This window comes from Periophthalmus magnuspinnatus, chromosome 22 (assembly GCF_009829125.3).
Source record: "Periophthalmus magnuspinnatus isolate fPerMag1 chromosome 22, fPerMag1.2.pri, whole genome shotgun sequence".
Taxonomy (NCBI): domain Eukaryota; kingdom Metazoa; phylum Chordata; class Actinopteri; order Gobiiformes; family Gobiidae; genus Periophthalmus; species Periophthalmus magnuspinnatus.
Genome location: NC_047147.1, coordinates 15,897,161 through 15,919,653, shown reverse-complemented (window position 1 = coordinate 15,919,653; position 22,493 = coordinate 15,897,161). Strand labels below are relative to the sequence as shown.

At 38.5% G+C, this 22,493-nt stretch overlaps 1 protein-coding gene across 5 annotated transcripts in view; it reads left to right on the top strand.

Annotated features, from left to right (window-relative positions):
* nrxn3a (neurexin 3a) overlaps positions 1–22,493 on the top strand; it is a 39,325-nt gene that overhangs the window by 10,883 nt on the left and 5,949 nt on the right. For 4 of the 5 annotated variants that reach the window (XR_008649204.1, XM_055231308.1, XM_055231307.1 and 1 more), the window contains exons 5-22: positions 6,381–6,682; positions 7,248–7,292; positions 7,529–7,690; positions 9,412–9,705; positions 10,288–10,435; positions 10,927–11,310; positions 12,352–12,555; positions 13,866–13,892; positions 14,663–14,782; positions 14,990–15,110; positions 15,578–15,838; positions 16,242–16,432; positions 16,849–17,022; positions 18,913–19,032; positions 19,949–20,130; positions 21,352–21,523; positions 21,614–21,703; positions 22,175–22,479. Coding sequence is in view for 4 of the 5 variants with exons in the window: in XM_055231308.1 (XP_055087283.1) it covers positions 6,381–6,682; positions 7,248–7,292; positions 7,529–7,690; positions 9,412–9,705; positions 10,288–10,435; positions 10,927–11,310; positions 12,352–12,555; positions 13,866–13,892; positions 14,663–14,782; positions 14,990–15,110; positions 15,578–15,838; positions 16,242–16,432; positions 16,849–17,022; positions 18,913–19,032; positions 19,949–20,130; positions 21,352–21,523; positions 21,614–21,703; positions 22,175–22,479 (3,302 nt within the window). In the remaining variant the exon portion in view is untranslated. The remainder of the gene's footprint in view (positions 1–6,380; positions 6,683–7,247; positions 7,293–7,528; positions 7,691–9,411; positions 9,706–10,287; positions 10,436–10,926; positions 11,311–12,351; positions 12,556–13,865; positions 13,893–14,662; positions 14,783–14,989; positions 15,111–15,577; positions 15,839–16,241; positions 16,433–16,848; positions 17,023–18,912; positions 19,033–19,948; positions 20,131–21,351; positions 21,524–21,613; positions 21,704–22,174; positions 22,480–22,493) is intronic. The other variant, XM_033987967.2, reaches the window with a different exon arrangement.

The following is a 22,493-nucleotide window of genomic DNA, read 5'->3' as shown; positions in this document are numbered from 1 at the left end:
GGTATTTCTTTAAAAAGTTACTCAAGTGAATGTAACTGAGTAAATGTAACTGAGTCCTACCCACATGTGCATGTGGGTTAAAACTGTACACACAAATGTTTGCTGTGATTCTGCACCTGCATATAGTCTACTGATTAGGGCTGGGCGATATGCCAGAAAAAAGCATGATTTTGTTGGAGCCAGATCATTTCAATTTTCTTTTTCAATTACAATTTATGCCTCTTTGCTCACCTTGAAGAGGTAAATAAAGCAGTCTGCTTCTTCCGAAATTTCACACTTCACTGTGATTGGTAAAGTCCTCAGAGCATAACAGTAATAGACCAATAGGAGGAGTGGATGGGGGATGTATCTGATAATTAGTGAATCACAATATGATCACTCAACCCTACCAAGTTGACTGTTTCATTTACTTGGCCCTTGGAAACAATGTTTACAGTCACAGAAACCCAAAAATGTTTAAATATCCTAAACACCAACACTTTGTTTAAGTCAAAATGGTATTAAAAAACCTAAACCTGTATAACTTTTTTAGACAAACCCGGTCATTTTTTAAAGGTATGGGTTTTCTGTTACAATGTAAATAAAAGTGAGGAACCTTTTTCAGTTACTACACTCTGTAAATATACTCTTTCTTTTTTAATTGTGTTATTTATAGATTAAATTCTGTTCTGAACTTCAAATTGATGCCATTTATCTTTTTATGGTAAATTAAGGAAGCCTGATTTCGTTGTACAGTTGTTTTGTGCATAGGTAGGTTTTTTTCCTCAATATGCTCTTATTCAGATAGAGACTAGTGTCTCTTTAATGGCATCCCTGCTCCCAGCATGGGGCCAGTCACTCCTCCTCTCCGTCTGTCCCAGAGAGAGAAGGGGGCCGGCTGGAGCAGTGCCCACCGGACACTTTCATACCAGCCTCACTGCTCCCATGTTCATGCCCTCACTTAAAACATGCCATCAATACGTTTGACTAGTGCGAGAAATAGCCCCCTCAACCACCAATCATGGGCATAACTACAGAAAAAACTAAATATTTGTCTCTTAAAATGTGATTTAAAGACTGATTTACAGCCCGCATAGTGCATTAATTCAAATGTTTCATAGATGTGAACAGTCAAAATGAAATGTTTTCCTTTCCAATCAAAGAACCCCATATAAAACCATAGGAATTTTTGCTTGACTAAACATTTTAACAAAAAATTCACACTAAAACAAAAAATTATTTGGCTAAATTTGGACTAAAACTACATTTGAATCAGACCAGGTTGTTTCATTTTGTAACAACAAAATTAAAACCACTGATCTCATTTTTGTTGGTGCACATTTCTCCGTTACTATGCTCTGCTTTCTTAAATATCTGTATCTGCATATTTAGTAGGGATGCACCAATACTGATACAGGTATCAAATATCAATCCAGAAAAATTAACTGGATCAGGATAATTTCATGATATTGGTTCAGCTGATATCCTGATTAAGTCTTTTATTGGAAGTAATAAGACTGTTTACTGGCAAATGTTGGGCTAGAACATTCAAAGTGAACTTTTATTCACACTGTTACTTTCTGGATAAATAACAGTTGAATTAATTTTATAGTATGTTCACTGTGTTTTGATGGAAATTCAGTCCCTACATTAATATCGGTTAATATCAAGTATTGACAGATACCAAAAGCCAGAGTATCGATATCAGCATCAGAAATGAAAACACTGGATTGGTGCATCCTTAATCTTTAGATTGTAACATATTTCAGGGATGAGAGTCAGTCCAGTCTCAAGCTGTTGATGCAGACTCCCACTGTGCCGTCATACTCATGAGCCAAGCACCTATGGAGATACAACAACAACACAACCACGCAACACAAAAATGTCTGAAGTGCAATCAGTGAAGTTTTTTTTTTATTGTGTGTTTTTTTTTTTGTTGTGTGTGTGTGTGTGTGATTTTTTTTTTTTTTTTGGATGTGTGTGTGTTTTGTCAGATAAACTTCTGGCAGATAAAGATGTGGTAATAGTTAGAAAAAGATGAGAGGTTGAAGTGTCTCATCATTTTGCTACTAGGAAGGACTATTGCCACACAGTTGAACCTGAATTGAAAATGTGGAGAGAGAGTGCATTTATAGGAATGGCTTGATGAAGACTGGGGGGAAGTTCAGATGTTGTCTTCCTGGCTGAATTTAAGCAACAGCATCAACAAAGCATTGCACTTTTTGCAGAACTCTCCTTATCTCAAATGTATGCGGCCTTTTGTTGTGACCCATGTGGCACAAATTTTATCTGATTCTCCAGAGTGAGTGGATAGTCTGACAGCGTGGGAAAACTAGGCAAAATGTGCAGAAATAACATCAAGTGCATCTACTCCATGAAGGGACTTGTCATTCATTTGCAAGTCAAATCCACTATACTCAACCAATAACAACACATCTAACCCAAAATATGTAAAGGTAGTCCTGACCAAGACTATAAAAAAGGTCATGGAGATGTGTCCCGGGCGTGGGTCCTGCTCCTGATGAGGTTCCCCAGCGTTAGAGATCAACTGATACGGGTTTTTTCATGGCTGGTGCCGATACCAATTGTTTAGAATCTGGATTTTTTTTCCCCAAAAAAATTGAAATTTGCCCTTTTTTACCACAAACCTGTAAGAGAGTGTTTTTTTTTTTTTTTGTGCAGTTATCTCTTATCTCTATTAAAGTGTTAATATAAAGCTTTGTGTGTATTTTTTAGGCAGCAGATTGAACAAAACAAAATATCGTGCTGGAGATTTAAGGTCGATAGGCAATTCACTAAAAAGTCCAAATATCAGCCAGATATATTGGCCAAACGATATATTGGTCTGTCTCTTAAGGATGGGTCAAATGCAGAGGACAAATTTCCCAATGGGGACAATAAAGTGTATCTTGACCTATTCAGTGCTTACTACTGTATTTACCTAACAGGTTGAATTATTACAATAATGTGGGGAGATACTGAGAAATGCTATAAAATCTGTTCATATTAAAATGTTGAATAAAAGTTTTGGCTAATCTCAATTCATTTCAATGGTAAAATTTTAAACACAATTTCAATACTAAGTTAAAGGCTCGATACTTTGTACTGAGTTCTGTACCACAATGATAGAAATGCTTTTTTTTTTTAAAGAAACAATATAATTTATGCTTATATAATACAATATGTGAGTTATTTCCAGTATTGATACTTGTTCAAATGAGAATAATTATTTATATTTGTAATAGTTTATTTCCAATCCCCCTGCAACAAAACTACATTTAAGACCCAGGAGCTAACCTTTTCAAATACTGTCCCAATTTTCCACTATTGCTACTATTCACTACTTAGCTACTTTTTAGGTCAAAGATTCTTCGCTCACAGAAGGAGCTTTTTTCATAACTATTTGGTCTGAAGCATTCTTAAGCAAAATATATTTCTGTTTACAAAATGTATAGTAAAATACAATACAAACAGAAAAACAAAGAAAAAAAACAAGTACACAAGTCCATATAAAACATTAAAAACAGGAGCAGGTGTGTGTATAAAGGTTGTTACCATGTTATTAAATTGTGATTGGGTCACCGAAGTATCTAGTTTTGCTTTTCCTTGGAGTGCATTTCCTGTCATCTACAATTTTTCAAGTTGAGTTTTCCTAGACTATATTTTGTAAAAAGTGTCTGAGGAATCGTCCCTTCAGACCTGCTTGTGATCTTAGATTTTGGTCTTTTTGCCGGGCTTGCTTAAACGCACTCGAGCATGCTTCCTCCTCCTCTTCCTCGTGTAACCATGGCAACTGTCAGCTGAGAAATGGCAACTGTGGCCCTTCATTAGGTATCAGCACTGAACTGACAGCCCACATAATGGCCAATAAGAGCTCTGTTGTGAGTGTGTTGTGAGAGTTGTGTGTGTGTGTGTGCGGGGAGGGGCCTTTCAGACTCTGTCATTACCAGGGGCCAGTAAATGAACAGCCCCCAGGGACCGAAGCAGACCGCCGTCATGCTTCAGGAAGCACTGGCTTCAGATGGCTGTAACACAAACCGTGTGCGTCGTGAAAAGCCTTTGATCCGGACTATAGAGCTGTAGTTATTTATTCATTTATCATTTTTATTTATTTATTTTCTGTTGATAAAATATAATTTATTTATTATTATTTTGTTTATTAAAACACACTATACCTGATTTTGAAAAAATAAACTAGTTAATTTAAAAGTTATATGCAAAGGCTTTTCTTAGAATGAGAACTATTCACTTTGATGAGTCTATAAGCTTTTTTTCACAACTTATATATACATTATATATATATATACATTTTATATATATATATATATATATATATATATATATATATATATATATATATATATATATATATATATATATATATATATATATATATATATATATATATATATATGCTATTGTTTGCTACTAGCGATGGTGAAACTCTGCCACTATGTTTTATTTCTTGAGAGCATACTGTAATGGTATGAACAAAATGGAACCCTTTTTATTCCCTTTCTCTTCCACTCTTATATTGTAGAGTCACTCAGTAATTCCTGGCAATAATTTATTACCTGCACCATTTTATGCAGATCTGTAATGCTGCGGTGGTTTCACATGTGCACAGCTCATTTGGTTGCACTGAGGCACAAATGGAAACGCAGCTCCTCTCTGAAATGACTGATGCTTATCTGCTTGAATTGTGATCCAGCCGCGACCGCTGGCCCTCCCCATCCTCCCTCTCTGAGAGTATTTATTCTTTTTGCTCCAACACAAACTTGAGGCTGTATTTCATCACATATTACCATGTTAAGGTTGTGTTTTTTGTCCATGTGCAAATACCCATCTAAATTTTTTTACAATATGTTACAAAAAAGTGTTCTGTACATGAGTTAAAATGACTTGTATCGAGTCAATTGTTTTAAGATAAGATATTTTTTCTGCCTTCTTCTGCTATGAAAATTTCACTTGATACAAAATAGAGAGATTGAAATTAAGAACACAAATTTAAAACACACCTACAGTTTTTCAGCATTTTTTAAATTTTACAACCAAATCAAACACCAAATCCTTTATAATTCAATAGAAGTTTGAATATTCTGCATGCAAATCAAGGATAATATTATGAAAACAACTAATTTGTATTATATATTGTCTTTGAATGTATTCATTGTTGACAATGTTGATATTTGTCGACACTCTTGGGGACAGTTTTGAAAACTGTATTTATCATTCAGCTACATGGGACTTAAAGGTAAACATTATCCCTAGTGAGAAATGCGCTATGACTGTTGTGCGTTAGAGCTGGCTATTCCAAAAGCAATGATTTCCTGTTATAGTCCCTGTTGGGGTGTGTGTGTGTGGGTGTGTGGGTGTGTGTGTGTGTGTGTACGTGTGTGTAGTGCTGCTGCATGCTAAGAACATATTTTTCCTCCTCATCCTCATTTGTCGGTCTCTTGATGTGTCTTTGACATTTAAACACCAGCTGCATTATGATTTAAGCATGTGACTCACTGATAGAACTTGTGTTAAATGTGCCAATATATATTTACCACATTCAGCTGTTTATATATATATATAAAAAAAAAGTTGTTGATTGATTTTTTCCCCCCTCTGTTGGATTAGAACAAAGCAGGAAGTTTTAGGTATTAATTTATTCAATTTGTGCCAGTCTGACGTACTCTTTCTCCTTCTTTATATATAGATATTTTTTTTGCTCAGTAAGGTCCAGTATAAAATGATAAACCAGTAACCATTAAGTTTCAGATAATGGCTGTTGATTTAAAGATGCACTGCGTAGCTTTTCTAGTTGAGGGTACACCACCTGTTCATCTCCATTACGGGTTCATGTTGCTCAAAACAAACCATGGGGATAAAACGCAATTCTAATGTGATAGTGTGGCCTCTCCACAGATCTGACTTTTAACTTTTTTAAACTGCTGGTGGTGTCCATTTTATCTTTTCTGCCAGATAAGTTTAAGATTAGCCTTTATTGTCCTTGTATGAAAATGTATCCTCTGCATTTGACCCATTCTGCTATGCCTCTGGGGCAGCTGGTCAGGTCAGCTTGGTCAGGAATACCATGGCTGAAGGATTATCCTATAGTGTATGTTTTTGGATCGATGGGGGAGGCCAGCCTACCTATGGGAAAACCAACCCATACATGGGGAAAAACATGCAAACTCTTCGCCTGGGCAAAGTTACACAGTGCACCTTTAAACTATTTTAACAGTATTTGAATGGCGATGCATTTTACAAGTGTCAAATGTGGTAATGTTCCTTTATTGGTTATTCCATATAGTTTAGCCCATATTTTTTCATAGTTCATGGTTCTTTTCTTGGTTGAACTTTTGGTTGTCATCTCTGTTGCTGCTGTCTAACCTCATCTGTTGCTGCCACAGCGAGAGAGGAGAATGTGGCTACGTTCCGGGGGGCAGAGTACTTCTGCTATGACCTGTCCCAGAACCCCATCCAGAGCAGCAGTGATGAGATCACACTCTCCTTCAAGACATGGCAGAGGAACGGTCTCATCCTGCACACGGGGAAATCTGCAGACTACGTCAACCTGGCCCTGAAGGATGGAGCCGTGTCTCTGGTCATAAACCTGGGCTCCGGAGCGTTTGAGGCCATAGTGGAACCTGTAAATGGCAAATTCAACGACAACACATGGCATGATGTCAAAGTTACACGAAATCTCCGACAGGTAACTGTTCCAAAGTAATGCACCACAAGTGATGGAATCATTTTGTTTAAAGGGGACACATTATGTAAAATAGACTTTAGTGACCTTTTAACCATGTTGTAACCTACTCAAAATTGTATTCCAATTGATTCATCGATGAGTTTGAGTAATTCAGCATTGTCCTGTAGTGGAGGCTTGAGGGCTCACTGCTACTTGTGATTATTGACTCTGGTTCAAACATGAAGGGTTCAAAAATATCCCATAACAATTTTCCAACAATAAGAACACCGTATATCTACTTGTCACGGCGAGATGCCACAATGCCATTTTAGACCATTGTTGCAGTTTACAATGAACAAAATCTAAAATCATAATTTAAAAATTATATATATATATATATAACTACTAATATAATAATACTAACATAATATGTCACCTTTTAGCTCACGCTCTTATTTTTCTTTTTTACATGTTATATAGACTTGTTTGTCTTATGTTATTATATTATTGTGTTATTCACCCTTATATTAAAGAGTGGTATTAAATAATGGATGTAACTGTATCATTTTTACTTTTTTCTGAAAAGCAATTAGGAAATGGATATGATGTGATAAACACACTCCACTGTCTGGTAAATATGTCTCTGTACGTGTGAGTTTGCGGTGATGGTTCTCCTCTCTCTCCTCCCTCAAGCTTCATGACCTGCACTGTGGCCTATTCGCTCTGGATTTCCCTCTACTATTTGTGCATTTTTACTCAGACTTAGTGCCTGTACTTTGATTTCACACAAATTTAAACCATCATCTGACTTTTTATTTTTTATTTTAGTGTTTAGAGATATTGATAACATTTGCCACTGGTGTGTAGGTGACAATATCTGTGGATGGGATCCTAACGACCACTGGGTACACCCAGGAGGACTACACCATGCTGGGCTCCGATGACTTCTTCTACGTGGGAGGCAGCCCCAGCACAGCAGACCTGCCTGGATCTCCTGTCAGCAACAACTTCATGGGCTGTCTCAAAGAGGTGCGTTACAAAGCCAGAGACATTAAGGCTGTGTTTGTCATGCTCCTACTGCCTTCGCACCATGGTAACCAGTCTGCTGTCACATTAAGATAGACCAGTTTACCTCTGCAGTTAAAACCTTTTTCCGCAGCTATAGAATTCAATTTGACAAGCTTCCTGAAAATAACATGTGTATTGCACAAAATCTGCTGATATGTAAGCCAGTACCAAAGCAAGCCAAATCAACTGCTGATCATTTCACTTTGAAAAGTGAGATTACATGGATACATATCATGTAGCTTATGGTATATTCATTACCAAGTGATAAAAAGAGTTAAATGAATTATGTCTACAGCTAGTATAAAAATACTCAGTTGAAATTTTTGCATTCTTATCTTATAGTGGAACACAAATTTTGAACATCGCCATAGAATGACCCTGATAGTTTTATACATTTTGTTCTAACTAAAATGATGACATAAGAAACACTGCAGTTCTAATGAAGCCCATGTAACCCGTCTCTGTACTGCTGCACTCTCTTCCATTACGGCTAATTTGCCTGCTCCATGCTCTTGTACTTGCCATCCTCGCTAGATTATGGATAAAAGCTTTGTTTCCATGGCACCAGGTATGGCCACCCCTGGTCGGCCCGCGCCGCCCGGCCTCACACTATTATGCCTTTTCATAAGGCAGCACTTACATCGAAAGCCTACGTTTCAAAGCCTACAAAACACATAATAGCCTACAATAACACATAATTGATGTAATTGTCATTGCCATTACCCGACATTGCCTTCTGGATGTCTCTTATAGACTAGTCAACAAAGACACACACAAAGGCACTGGCTGAGCACGGGTAAAGACATTTTTATACAAGTATTTACTGCACTTTGCTGCCTGTGCATATATTTGTATGAAATGTATTCATAAGACATTTGAATGAAGTTATTTTTTAGTGTTGTCCAAATGTTAGAAAAAACATGTTATAAAGAAAATTTATATTCTGAATGTAGATTCCCAGGCAGGTGTTTGTTCAGCTCACACCACACATTTGCCTCCCATTATCACACAATGATCTATTTTTATTTATTCTCTTGTTTTTACCTGAGCACTGATGCAATATCGGTAATGAATAAGTATGTTTTGACATTATCATCTTTTTCCTTTGTATAAAGAATACTTGTTATGACATAACCACTGTCAGGTTTCATTTAAAAAGATACTTTTTGTAGCATACCTGTATTACCCACTTTTGGTTTTTTAGCATTATCACCACTGTCACTGTGACTACTTTGAAACATACTGAACATTGCTCTGATTCAGGCTTTATATATAAAATATTATTAATAAATACTTATTTTTTTGTATATTTTTGAATCTGAAATGTCACACCTCAGAGCAATGCATGATCAGATCAGTCAGCATTTGCTTGCCATTTCTCATCTCAATATCATTATTTCCATAAACTGCCCTCTGCTGGACATTGAGAGAATTGAATCAGTAGTGTTACTTCATTAGAAACCGATCAAAGTCATAGATTGTAATGCTGTCTGAAATGCTTCAAGACAAGCACAAGCTATTTAAAAAAAAAAGACCTGTTGCATTTATTTCAGCACAACACTTAATACCAGCTGCACCTTAATTAGCCTTAAAAAGAATGAGGAAAGACTTAATTCATAATGGACAAATAATTCATAAAAATTTTGTCATATGTATTTCTTATCTTCAAAACATTTCTGCAGGTGGTGTACAAAAACAATGACATCCGCCTGGAGCTGTCCCGGCTGGCTCGAATCGTGGACCCTAAGATGAAGATTCAGGGCGAAGTAGCCTACAAGTGTGAGAACGTGGCCACTCTGGACCCCATCTCCTTTGAGACACCCGAGTCCTACATCAGCCTGCCCAAGTGGAACACCAAGCGCATGGGCTCCATCTCCTTTGACTTCCGTACCACCGAGCCCAACGGCCTTATCCTGTTCACCCATGGCAAACCCCAGGAGCGGAAAGATGCCTCACGCAGCCAGAAGAACACCAAGGTGAGTACCATGGAGTTATATATTGGGTTTTTTTTGTTAGATATTTTGTAACTGCTGCTATGCACAATATTAAAACACATTATTTGTTGGCGGAGACATATTATGTGAGTTGAACTTTTATGAGCTGTTAACCATGTTATAATGGTGCCCTCATCTTTAGCTTACATAGATTCATACATATTTGAGTAATCCTGTGTCGTCCTGCATTTGAGGCTTGAGAACTGAAACCTGAAACCGAAAATCCCTGTCTTCACCTATCCCTGCCCCAGTTGTGTTCTTATATGTGATTATTTAAAAAAAAAAAAAAACAGACTGTAGGTAATAAATGGGGGGGTTAGAAAAATCCCATAATCATTTTTCAATAATAAAACCATGTAAACAAAAATGTGCCTTTTGCTGCGAGGAATTTTCACTATGTGGGGTTTGGCTTATCATTTCTGCTGCAGTTGAATGGGATGTCCATGCACCTGTTGGATTTTTACTGTGGCAAAATGTGAAATAATGGTCCATGTTTATTATAGTTTAATACTAAATACATTGGGAAAAGCATAACACGTCTTCATTAATGATTCTCTTGTATAGGTGGATTTTTTTGCTGTGGAGCTGTTGGATGGGAGCCTCTTCCTGCTTCTGGACATGGGCTCAGGAACTATCAAAGTAAAAGCCACTCAGTCCAAAGTCAACGATGGCTCGTGGTATCATGTGGACATCCAGAGAGATGGCCGCTCAGGTCAGTCACATTCAAGTCCATTTTATTTATTTATTTAATTTGTCACAACTGCAGAGAGATCTCCAATAGTATCTTATTAAGGATGGGATTTGTTTCTATCAACATGCAAAAGTAATCAATATGAATAAAATGTTTTATTATAGTTGTACAGAAGAAGTAAATATGTTAAGGGGCTAATTTTAAAGGAGACATATTATGCTAATTCTACTTTAATGAGCTGTCTTGTTATAATTGTATTTATTTTGTATTACAATTGATTAATGCATTTTTGAGTATACCTCCATTGTCCTCCATTTGCGGCTTGAATGCTCAGAAAATTCCTGTTTTCACCTACCCCCACCCCTATTATTAAGTCATTTTAGATCAATATACTGGTTTTCAGTAAACAAAATGCAAAATCATGGTCTATGTATGTTATAGTTCAATACTAAGTACCAGTTACAAGTGCAACATGTCTTCTTCAGCCTTACCAATACTTGTGTTCATGACAGGCACCATCTCTGTGAACAGCCGGAGAACGCCGTTCACTGCAAGTGGGGAGAGTGAGATCTTGGACTTGGAGGGAGACATGTACTTAGGGGGACTACCCACTGACCGCACTAACCTCATCCTGCCTACCGAGCTGTGGACGGCCATGCTCAACTATGGCTACGTGGGCTGTGTGCGCGACCTCTTCATCGATGGACGCAGCAAAGACATCCGGCAAATCGCTGAGGCCCAGAACGGTGCTGGAATAAAACCGTCATGTACCAAACAGACAGGGAAGCAGTGTGAGAGCTACCCCTGTAAGAACAGAGGAGTGTGCAAAGAGGGGTGGAACCGCTTCATCTGTGACTGCACCGGGACAGGCTTCTGGTCCAGGACCTGTGAGCGGGGTGAGCGCACACACCTCCACTTAGGCTGTTCCTTTAACATGGCCTTTTACAATGTTGTGATATTATTCTGCATTGTAATGTAAAGTAAAACAATAGTACTTTATCTGTAGCATCTCTGCATCATAGACACATGATGTTTGACTTGAATATGGGGTTATCTCTGTTTTATATCCAGGGCTGCAACCACTAGTCGACTGCTAAGATAACTGTAATTGCATACAGTGGTCTCCCATTTATTGTGGGGGTTACATTCTAAAAATAACCCGCAACAGGCGAAATCCGCAAAGTAGTCAGCTTTATTTTTTACAGTTATTATACATGTTTTAAGGCAGTAAAACCTCTCACCACACAGTTTATACACTTTTCTCAGACAGGCATTTTCTTACATTTCTCTCTTGTTTAAACACTCTCAAAGTTCAAACCTTCATATATCATATCCTCCTTCCTCGATGATCGCTTTAAACTTGTTGTTCATGTGCCTCTGCTCCAGCGGTATCCGCAGAGGTAACAGTCCAAGTCCAAAGTGTTTCTGAAATTTGTTGTTGCAGAAAGTTTCATTGACATTGTGGGTTTTGTCAGGGAGAAAACTTGCAAACATACAGCACTTCAGAGTCACACTGCGATCCAACATTTATGTAAATTTGGCTGAACGCATTCTGTACTGTACAGGAGACACGGCACGGAGGAGATTGACTGACAATGGTCTACTGTCCCTTACCCGCAGAATACAGTGCGCGTTCATACGCTGTAAGAAAAAGGCATGCAAAATTGCACACCAAAAAAAAAAATCTGTGAAAAAGCCGTAAAGGTCGCAAAAAGTGAACTGCGATACAGTGATACTCTTGTAAATATGATCTAAATAGAAATTTTCAGTCACCATATTTCAACTTTTATTTTTGTTTTTAAAAATTTCACTATGCACTAAAAATAATTGTTGACTAGACAACTAGTTAAATAATTATTAGACACAGCCTCAGTAATATCAGACCATTGATGTCCATTGCATTTGATCAGATTGAAAACAGTTGTTGTCTGTTGCAGAGGCGTCGATCCTGTCCTATGATGGCAGCATGTATATGAAGGTGGTGATGCCCACAGTCATGCACACTGAGGCGGAGGACGTGTCCCTGAGGTTCCGGTCACAGCGGGCCTATGGTCTGCTCATGGCCACCACCTCCAGAGACTCTGCAGACACACTCCGCATTGAACTGGACGGATCCCGAGTCAAGCTCACTGTCAACCTAGGTATCGTATACAGCCACAACCTCAGTTATGATTTCTGTCATCTCATCCATCTCTTTTGACTATCCCCTTTGGAACGTTTGGGCATGATTCTGTATCACAGTACGGAGCTCTCTGGACTACTGTAAACCTCTGTTCCACAGTCAGTGTGATTTCTGTTTTCAGATCATGAGACAGTCTCAGCACAATATTTACTACAACTGCCTAAATACAACCAAATGCGTATTTCCACCCAGTATGTCATGGATGTTGCACTAATGCGACTTCATATTAGATTCACGTAATTGCGTCTTTTTTTTTTGTTGACCTTGTTCATATTTTGACACCACCTACAATCGCTGACAATCATCAGCTGATATTTTTAACAGATTATCCATCACCAAAGCCAATGTAGTATCCTGAAATTGTGACAGGAAAAGATTATATAAACCCATTACGTGCTTACTTTAGGGGTCCCCCCTGCCACTAAACTGATGTACTATGTAATAACACTGAAGATTGTGCTGAGACTCTCAGCTGTATTTCTCAAAACATCTTTCTGTTTGTGGTCATTTCTCACTCTACATTTTCTTTAGTTTGTACTTATGTCTCTGTTGTGTTTTATCCATCACCACTAGTCCATGATGCTTAGTCCAAAGATGGTATTCACCCCTTCAAAGGCCCTAAACCTGCGGCCCGTCAGGCGAACAGCCCGAGAACAGAGCCCAGCCAAACCTACAGCTGGCTGCTACCCCATCAACCCACAATACATTACAATATCTACTTAATTTAACATACACTAACTGTGATACTAGACAGACCACATAACCAGACACACCTCTGCTGACATGGCTGACATGAAATTCTTGTTCTATACACTAACATTGGTTTAAGACTACTCACAACTCTGTGTAATGTTTACTGTCAGGAGGGCGATGACTGCTAGGGGTTTCCTTGCCTCTGCATGGTGCTGGTGCTGACTGAATCGCGGCTGTTTGCTCCCACTTTTCTGTTGCGGTTGACGACATATGAACTCAGCAGCCACATGTTAAATACCCAAAGAACAGTGTATAATATTGTAATAAATAGATATTACATTTACAAATATATATCAAAATTTGTGTTCAGTGAATCATGTAGCAAACTATTGAATTTCTAACTAATTGTCTATGAAATAAAAATATAATCAAAATGTACTTGACCTTAACCTGGATGTAATGGCTGCACTGTGCATGTGTGCGTCCCCGGAAGGGTGGACCTGTTGTTTTTTGGATGTCTGCAGCAGTAACCTTGAAGGATGCAATTTCATCTGTCATTTATTCTTCCCCATCTAGACTGTATCAGGATAAACTGTAACTCCAGTAAGTTAACACTCAAGTTTCATTTTGATTGTGGATGATGTTGCTGTGTTTTATCTAGTGACCTCTACTTTTGCAATCCAGAGTAATGCTGGCAACAAACTGCTATAGAAACTACTGTAAACAGTAGCACATAATTCAAGTCAACATTAGCACACAATCATTTTCATAGCTGTTTGAAATAGCTAAAATATATTTTGCATAATTAGAACTAAATGTAATGTATGTATGACTTAAATTTGTGTGGGAATGTCATTTTCAGTACTTTGTTAAAACAGGTGTAAATCTCACACATGACTGTTTCATGGTTGAAATAAGGAGTTTTCCTCTCAATATGATTGTGTCACTTGTTGAAGTATTGTTTGGTGCTTGATTAGCTCTTAAGTTGGATGTAGCTAAATTTAAAAATATCAGTATCAAGTACACTATCTACACTATCTACAAAGAGCACTTACCCTCCACACAGATATATACCGTTGACACTAATGGCTCTTGCACAGCTTTAGATGCCTGAAGAATGTTCAAGAGTAGAACAAGAGTAGGGTTCTACGGGCATTTGTATTATTGACACCAATGATTGAAAGCCGAGTTATGCTTGTGTAACCACACTTGCACGTCTAAACAGCATAAACAAGACTCATAAATATGTCTTTTAGAGTATTGTATCTGTATAAATATATACATTCAAGTGTAGACTTTCAGTAGCAGGTGATGAGAGTCCAAAGCTGTTGACCCAAAATGACTTTAACTGTGTGACTGACCATTCTTCTTAGGCAAAGGACCGGAGACGCTGTATGCTGGGCAAAAGCTCAATGATAATGAATGGCATACAGTGCGCGTGGTGCGTCGTGGCAAAACCTACAAGCTAACTGTTGACGATGATGTAGCCGAAGGTACTTGACCAACTCATGCTTTAAAACTGTCTTGTTTTTGCTATAGAGTTTAGCACATTTAGTCAGCTGGTGGACTTTGCATTTATCTAATGCATTTAAAATACATGTCTCTTCAAATCAGCCCTTTTGTGTTAGTGTCAGACTGTGTTCTCTTTCCTTCGGTTTGTCTTTCTTTTCAAACCCATCCCCTGACCCTCCCCTCTGCAGGGCAAATGGTGGGAGACCACACTCGCCTGGAGTTCCACAACATTGAAACGGGCATCATGACTGAGAAGCGCTTTGTGTCCAGCATCCCATCCAGCTTCATCGGACATCTACAGAGCCTCAGGTGCACAATCAATCCACATTCACTCAAGGCTTGTCTGGTCTCCTTAGGTAGCTAACCAGGACCACCATCCCAAACCTGTTACCACCTGGTCTGATGGTGTTTTAGCATCACAGCCCCCTTCTACTTAGTCCCTTTAAATACACAGTATCACTGCTCACACTCATGCTTAGAGTAATCCAGAGTAATCCTGGCACTTTTAAACAAACTGCTATAGAAACTAATGTAAAAAGTAGAGCACAATTCAAGTCAGCATGGGTTAGCACACATTCATTTTCATAGCTGTTTGAAATAGCTAAAATATATTTTGCATAATTAGAAATAAATGTAATTTATGTATGACTTAAATTTATGTGGGAATGTGATTTTCAGTACTAAAACAGACATAAATCTCACACATGACTGTTTCAGGGTTAAAATAAGCTGTTTTAAAACTATGACATACAATAGTGTCTCTGTTCTTCTTATAGGTTCAATGGAATGCTGTATATTGACTTGTGCAAGAATGGAGACATTGATTATTGTGAACTGAATGCACGCTTCGGAGTTCGTTCTATTATCGCTGACCCGGTCACTTTCAAAACCAAAAGCAGCTACCTGAGCCTGGCCACACTGCAGGCCTACGCCTCCATGCACCTGTTCTTTCAGTTCAAGACCACCTCCCCTGACGGCTTCATCCTCTTCAACTCTGGAGACGGGAATGACTTCATTGCTGTTGAGCTGGTGAAAGGGTGAGTGTGCACCCTAGTGACTTTTTATTTCAATGCACAATTTCACAGTGAATAATATTTGTAATGCTATAGCCATGTATCAGTAAAATATGGCATTCACACCACTTTGCACAGACTCTTTCCTTTTCTTTTGACCTCTGCACTCTAGTTCCAATGATGGTACATTGCTCACAATCAAAGCCTTACAAAACTCAAACCAATGTCACAGGCCACACTGCCTCCTATAGACTTGGTTTTGGCCCTGAGGACTTTTCTGCTTTTTCTTTGTTCTCATGTCGCCATTCCAGGTTTCCCAAGTAATTTGGTAATCAGTGACTGGAGAAACCAAAGAAACCAAACCTCCTCAAATATGCTTAATTATAGTGCTTATAACATTCAATGTAACTGATATTATCTTTTGTAGGTACATTCACTATGTGTTTGACTTGGGAAATGGGCCAAACCTGATCAAGGGCAAAAGTGTGAGGGCTCTGAATGATAACCAGTGGCACAATGTGGCCATTACTCGAGACAACAGCAACACACACACACTCAAAGTGGATGCCACCACCACGAGCCAGAGCATCAACGGAGCCAAGAACCTTGACCTCAAAGGTAGCTCTTTCTCTCTCCTTTGCACTGGGATACCTCCAAATACTCAAATAAAGAGGATGTGTTACATTTAATAGGTTTAACAAGTAAATCTGAAGAAAGGTTATGTGAAAGATTTGAGTAATTTCATAAGCTTTTGGTCAAAAGCAGGAGATTAATACTTACTTGCTTAAATGTGATGCATCCTCACCTTCAACTTATAATACTAGAAGTCCAGGGCTCAACAACAAGTTGTTGCAACCAATCTTTAATTAATACATTAATAAATAAATTCAACCATGAAGACTGAATGTCCCTTCCCACCAGAGGTTCTAAGTCTATTCATATAGATGCACTGTCTCTCCTGTCCCTATTCTTGCCTGTTCAGCTTTGTCTCATACTATCGGAATAAAAGTAACTCTGGTCTCTTTTCCCACCAGGTGACCTGTTTATTGCTGGACTGGGTCCGGGCATGTATGGAAACCTGCCTAAGCTGGTGGCCTCCAGAGAGGGCTTCCAGGGCTGCCTGGCCTCGGTGGACCTGAATGGGCGCCTGCCGGATCTCCTCAATGATGCTTTGTTTCGCAGTGGGCAGATCGAGCGCGGATGTGAAGGTACTCAGTCTCTAAGGTCAGAGCCAGCTTTAGACTTGGACTTAAGCCGAGACTTTAACTCCAGTTCCCTCCTGCGGAACGCCAACAGCAGCGCCAGCAGCCTGCCTGTGTACGGAAGGACACTGTTAGTTACACTGGCCGTAGCCTCACTCACACACTGCTGACAAGCCAGCCAAAACACCTCAGACTTTATAAAGATGTGCATCAACTGTCAACAGCTTAAACACAATACTGCCATGTGCAATGTTCTTATTTTGTCCTTCTGTGACCTCAAATGGTTGAGGCAAAGGTGTTAGATGTACAGAATATTTTCTTTCAAATTTGTACAAATATATATTTATATTTGGGGTTTATGTGTCCCTAAATGACACTCAAATCAAGTCAGTGCAGCTGTGTCAGTCATTGCAGGTGACTTTCTTTGTTAAATGTTTTGTCAGAATGTGTTTTCTGATGCATGTATATTTTCATTGATTTATTGATTTGTTTATTTGTCTTTTATTAGTTTGATTTTCACAGAAATCAAACTAATCTCCAGACGGTCTACATTTGTCTTTTTCCACATGTACCCCTTCTGGAATAAAAATGTGAGGTGCCTTATGGTATTTTACCTTGTACCCACCAGAAACCAAAACACGTCAGTCAATCTGCAGGAATAAATACATTCCTACCCGTGTCTTTACATGAACAAAAATGTTACCTGTTTAAAGTACAGCGTTTTGTGTGGGGCCATAGAAAAATTTTAGTCATGCGTATAGGCTGGTTGCTTTGAGGTTGTATAGCTGTTTGTCTTTTGCTGGGTGTAAGAACAGAGGCATATGTTTAAGGGAGGATGATGTGTCCCCACATCTCATCTGGATGACATACTCTCCAACAGGATGCTAGCATGTGCAGGGAGCTGGGAGACTGGGAACTTACCTTTGGCTCAGCTTCAGGAACAAAAGCATTTTTAGACTTAGAACGAAGGATTAAGATGAATTGTCTTAGATTTATGTTACAATGAAATGATTATATGGCCAGTAAGAGCACATGTTACTGAAAACTCTCTGGCAGAAAAAAGATATTATTAGATGTTTTGAATATTATTATTTAACATAAGGCTGGAGAGGGGAGGCACAGCAAGATGGTTTAACATGAACCATCCATAACAGCCAGTACAAGTTTGGACTCAGCCTGGTGGCATGAGCTGCGAGAGCAAAGCTTGCCAAATGTTTGACATTTTGCTTGTTGTCCATACATCTGTGTTGCTGCTGACATAAAACTGTCGAAACATTTTGCAGAAAAAAGCTGTAAACCAAAATGTTTCCACATGATCTGATCTGCCTTAACACTATTCACGTTGCTCACGTTTACTCGCCATATTATTTGATGCTGTTCCATTTTCTTTTGAGTTAAATTCATGCCCTCATGTGTCATGGTAAATGAATGTCATGAAATAAAAGACTGGAAATTTACACATGAGCTGAATGGTGTGATGGTGGTGATGCACACTGTATTAAATGTCTAGCATTTTTTCAATAAAATCTCATCCAACATGAGTTTTCATTTCCATTGTATTCTTTATTTTTCCTCACTGTGCCATTGTCTGTTGTGACATAGGGACAAAAGGACCAGGTTGGTGCACGACTACACACCCTCTTCAGTACAATACTAGATACAAGAGCCGTTCATGACAGACTAGTTTTTTGTTTTTTTATTCCAACGAGCAGAATGTGCGGATGTTCATGTCCCCAGGTAAGGCTGTTTGGTGTGTGATATTTTTCTGGAGACAATTCTTTATATAAACATATGTGCCTCTTTTCTAAGACAAAGTGTGGTTTGCCTCTGTAATACTCCACTGTACAGCTCTGTGTGTTTGTGCATCTTCTTAAAGAGTGTGTTGTGCCAATGCAGGGCCCAGCACCACATGTCAGGAGGACTCCTGTGCCAACATGGGCATCTGTATTCAACAATGGGAGAACTACACCTGCGACTGCTCCATGACCTCATACACGGGGACCCAGTGCAACGACCGTGAGTCTCACATTCACCTTCGTTTATTTCATTTAACCAGTGATAGCTTCATACATACAGCTCAGCCCAGTCACAACTTATTCTTTGCTTTGTTTCTATTTAGAGGTGTGTAAAATCTCACCAATCCTTGTATATAACTAGATTCAAACTTCACACTATAAATACAGTATATGTGACCAAAGCTTATACTGACAGTATTGAATGATGTGATTTGTGTTTCTTGCACCTTACCTTATATGATTTAGGGAACTGTACAAATTGGTATGGTCTACCAATTCTTCGAAATACAAGAATCATTTTTTGTCTTATTTAGATTGTTAGATTATTGCTCTTAACCTTTAAACACATTACCTCCCCATCTCAAAGCCACTAACCACTCCTTTGAAGATAGTGCGGATATACAGATATTAGTCAGAGAAAAGGAATGGTTTGAGAGGGGGGTTGAAGAAGCAATTTTTGTTAGGAAATCCTTCCTTGAACAGGAATTGGGGCCTGAGACATAATAACTCCATGCTCAGACCCAAAGCAAACCAGGGAAACAAAAGTGCTAGCCAGTAGCCTTGTTTAGGCTGAATGTTTATAGTAAGTAAGCCTCAGGCTCAGTTCACACTTACTGTAGCTCAATAGAGCCTACATACAGAAAGTGTGAACAATAACTGTTCACAGTTTCAGTTTAGTTGGCTTCTCTCTTCAAGTATATATATGGCATCAAATCTGAACAGTTGACAGATTTAACTTCGGCTTTTACTTAAATCACATTTTGTTTCAATTTTTTTTTACTCTAACACAAATCATTATGCAAGCCACTACTTTTTGCTTCCACTTGATTAATATCATTTAACAGTGATATAGGCTCCTCACTTGAATACAATCAATGGCCTCTCACTCCACCTCTGTTCTTATGTGTACTTGACAGCTGGGACCACCTACATCTTCGGGAAAGGAGGGGGTCTCATAACTTATAACTGGCCCACCAATGAGCGCCCCAGCACCAGAACAGACAGGCTGACAGTCGGCTTCAGCACCTCCCTAAAAGAGGGGATTCTGGTGCGGATTGACAGTGCTGCCGGCCTAGGAGACTATCTCATGTTACATGTAGTAAGTCTTCTCTATTTAAGTGCATATATAAGTGTATATGACAGGTTAGACTACAATTTTTTTCAACACATACTTGACATTATTATTTTTTTTACAAAAAAAATATTTTTTCTGTTTTTGTTTTTTTTGGGGTTTTTTTGTTGGTTTTTTTGACATTTATATTTTACTTCCTGGTTGGACATAAGTAGAGCTAATTCCATAAGTGTTACCTAGCAACCATAATGTTATCAAAGGCTAAAACTTGTCTAAATTACACATAGTAATACCTCTACTTATGTTGACAACATAAGTAGAGGTACTGTATTTTATAACTCAGCGTTATCTCCTATGTTTTTTGTGCTTTTCTTCAGCTTTTTTCTGCAAACTGCCACATAACTGATGTGAAACTGTGACAGGCACCAAACTTGGCCTGATACAATAATTACTATATTGACTTATCGTTGTATATATGGAAGCTGGAACAATATTTTTTATATATTGTGGGTATTTTTTCTTTGTACGAGTGGGGAACTGTTCTACGATAAGATTTGGGATAGAAGATTGAATATGACCCATTATCTATACAAACTAACTTCTACTACACTACTAACTAGTGTTTCATTATTCTGTTTTTTTATTGCAGCTCATGTATTTTAACAATACGTTTCACATAGAAAATGTTTTGCTGGGGTGATCCTGCTTTAGGGTTATTGCGTTTAATAGTATCGTTTATCATCTTCAGTGGTGGAAGAAGTACTTAATTTTGTTAAAGTAAAAATACAGATACTAAGTTCAAGTACCTGTTTGAAAATGTACTTAAATAATAAAAACTAAAAGTATTTTGCATAGCAAAATTTTGCACTTTTTCAGCAGGTAAAAACAATACAATACAAACAATACAAAATCCTTTTATTTTTCAGCCCTGTTAAAAAATGTGGTGGAGCAGAAAGTACAGATACTTGCTCTCAAATGTAGTGAAGTAAAAGTAAAAACTACCCACTTTAAAATGTACTTAAGTAAAGTACGGACACCTAATATGTATACTTAAATATAGTATTGTATTACTTTTACTTTGTTACTTTCCATCACTGATTTTCTTCAGCAATATATCACACTTCAAATTTTGTTATTGTGACAGGCCTACACCAAAGCAAATAAAAAATTTAAATTTATGAAAACCTATCACATGCACTTTAAAAATGTGAACTAACTGGCCTGTGTGATGATGATGTGATCTTTCAGCAACAAGGTAAAATTGGAGTGACCTTCAACATTGGCACAGTGGACATTACTGTGCAGGAGAGCAGCACCGCAGTTAATGATGGGAAGTATCATGTGGTGCGCTTCACCAGGAACGGGGGCAATGCCACACTTCAAGTTGACAACTGGGCCATCAACGAACACTTCCCAACAGGTAGGTCTCAGTGTGGAGCTCGGAAGTATAGGATATGTTTTTGGAGGGAGTTGGGAGAATGTTGCTGATTTCTAATGTTGTATTTTAAAGGGAATAGTGATTTGGAGCGCTACCAAATGGCAAATAAGAAAATTCCTTTTAAATACTCTAGACCAGTAGAAGAGTGGCTACAAGAAAAAGGTAAATGTTCATCAACTTTATTTTCTGACTAAATAAAGTTATCTTGACACAATTTCATCATATTTGAATCTTTATAGTTTACAGTGCCATATGTTTTGAGCTGTAAGCCCAAAGTGATCACCTTAGCACTTACACTGCCTTCATTACTACACCTTTATTTTTTAGCAAATCTAACAATAGTCATGGTCATCATTTCAAAATGCTTCACTCCTGACTGTTGCCAGCTGTTTACTGGGGTGGTCCAAGAGCACCAAAAGGAGCATTCGTTTTTACACATAATGTCTGAAGTGTATTTTAAAATGCTAGAATAAACATGTCCCTTTTATGTATTGTTGCCCAGAGTGATAAAGAGAGTGAGAAAAAAGTGAAGAGTTGTACACCTGAAAATGATTACTGTAATGACTCTCGAGACAAAAGCAAAATAAAAGTTGTTTCTACAGTGTTTAAATATCTGTTCCATACAATGCCCAGGTCGTCAGCTGACCATCTTCAACACCCAGGCCACAGTGTCCATTGGGGGCAGTGACCGTGGACGGCCGTTCCAGGGCCAGCTCTCCGGTCTGTACTATAACGGACTGAAAGTGCTGAGTATGGCAGCCGAGGGAAACCCCCACATCCGCATCAATGGCAGTGTGCGGCTGGTGGGGGACGTCCCGAGTGCCGGCTCTGGGAGGAGCACGGCCACGCCCCCGGACGGAGCCAGCTCTTTTGTCGAGACCACCACTATGATGTCCACTACAACCACGCGCAAGCACCGCTCGTCCTCCACTGTTCAGGTGAGGTGTCTGTC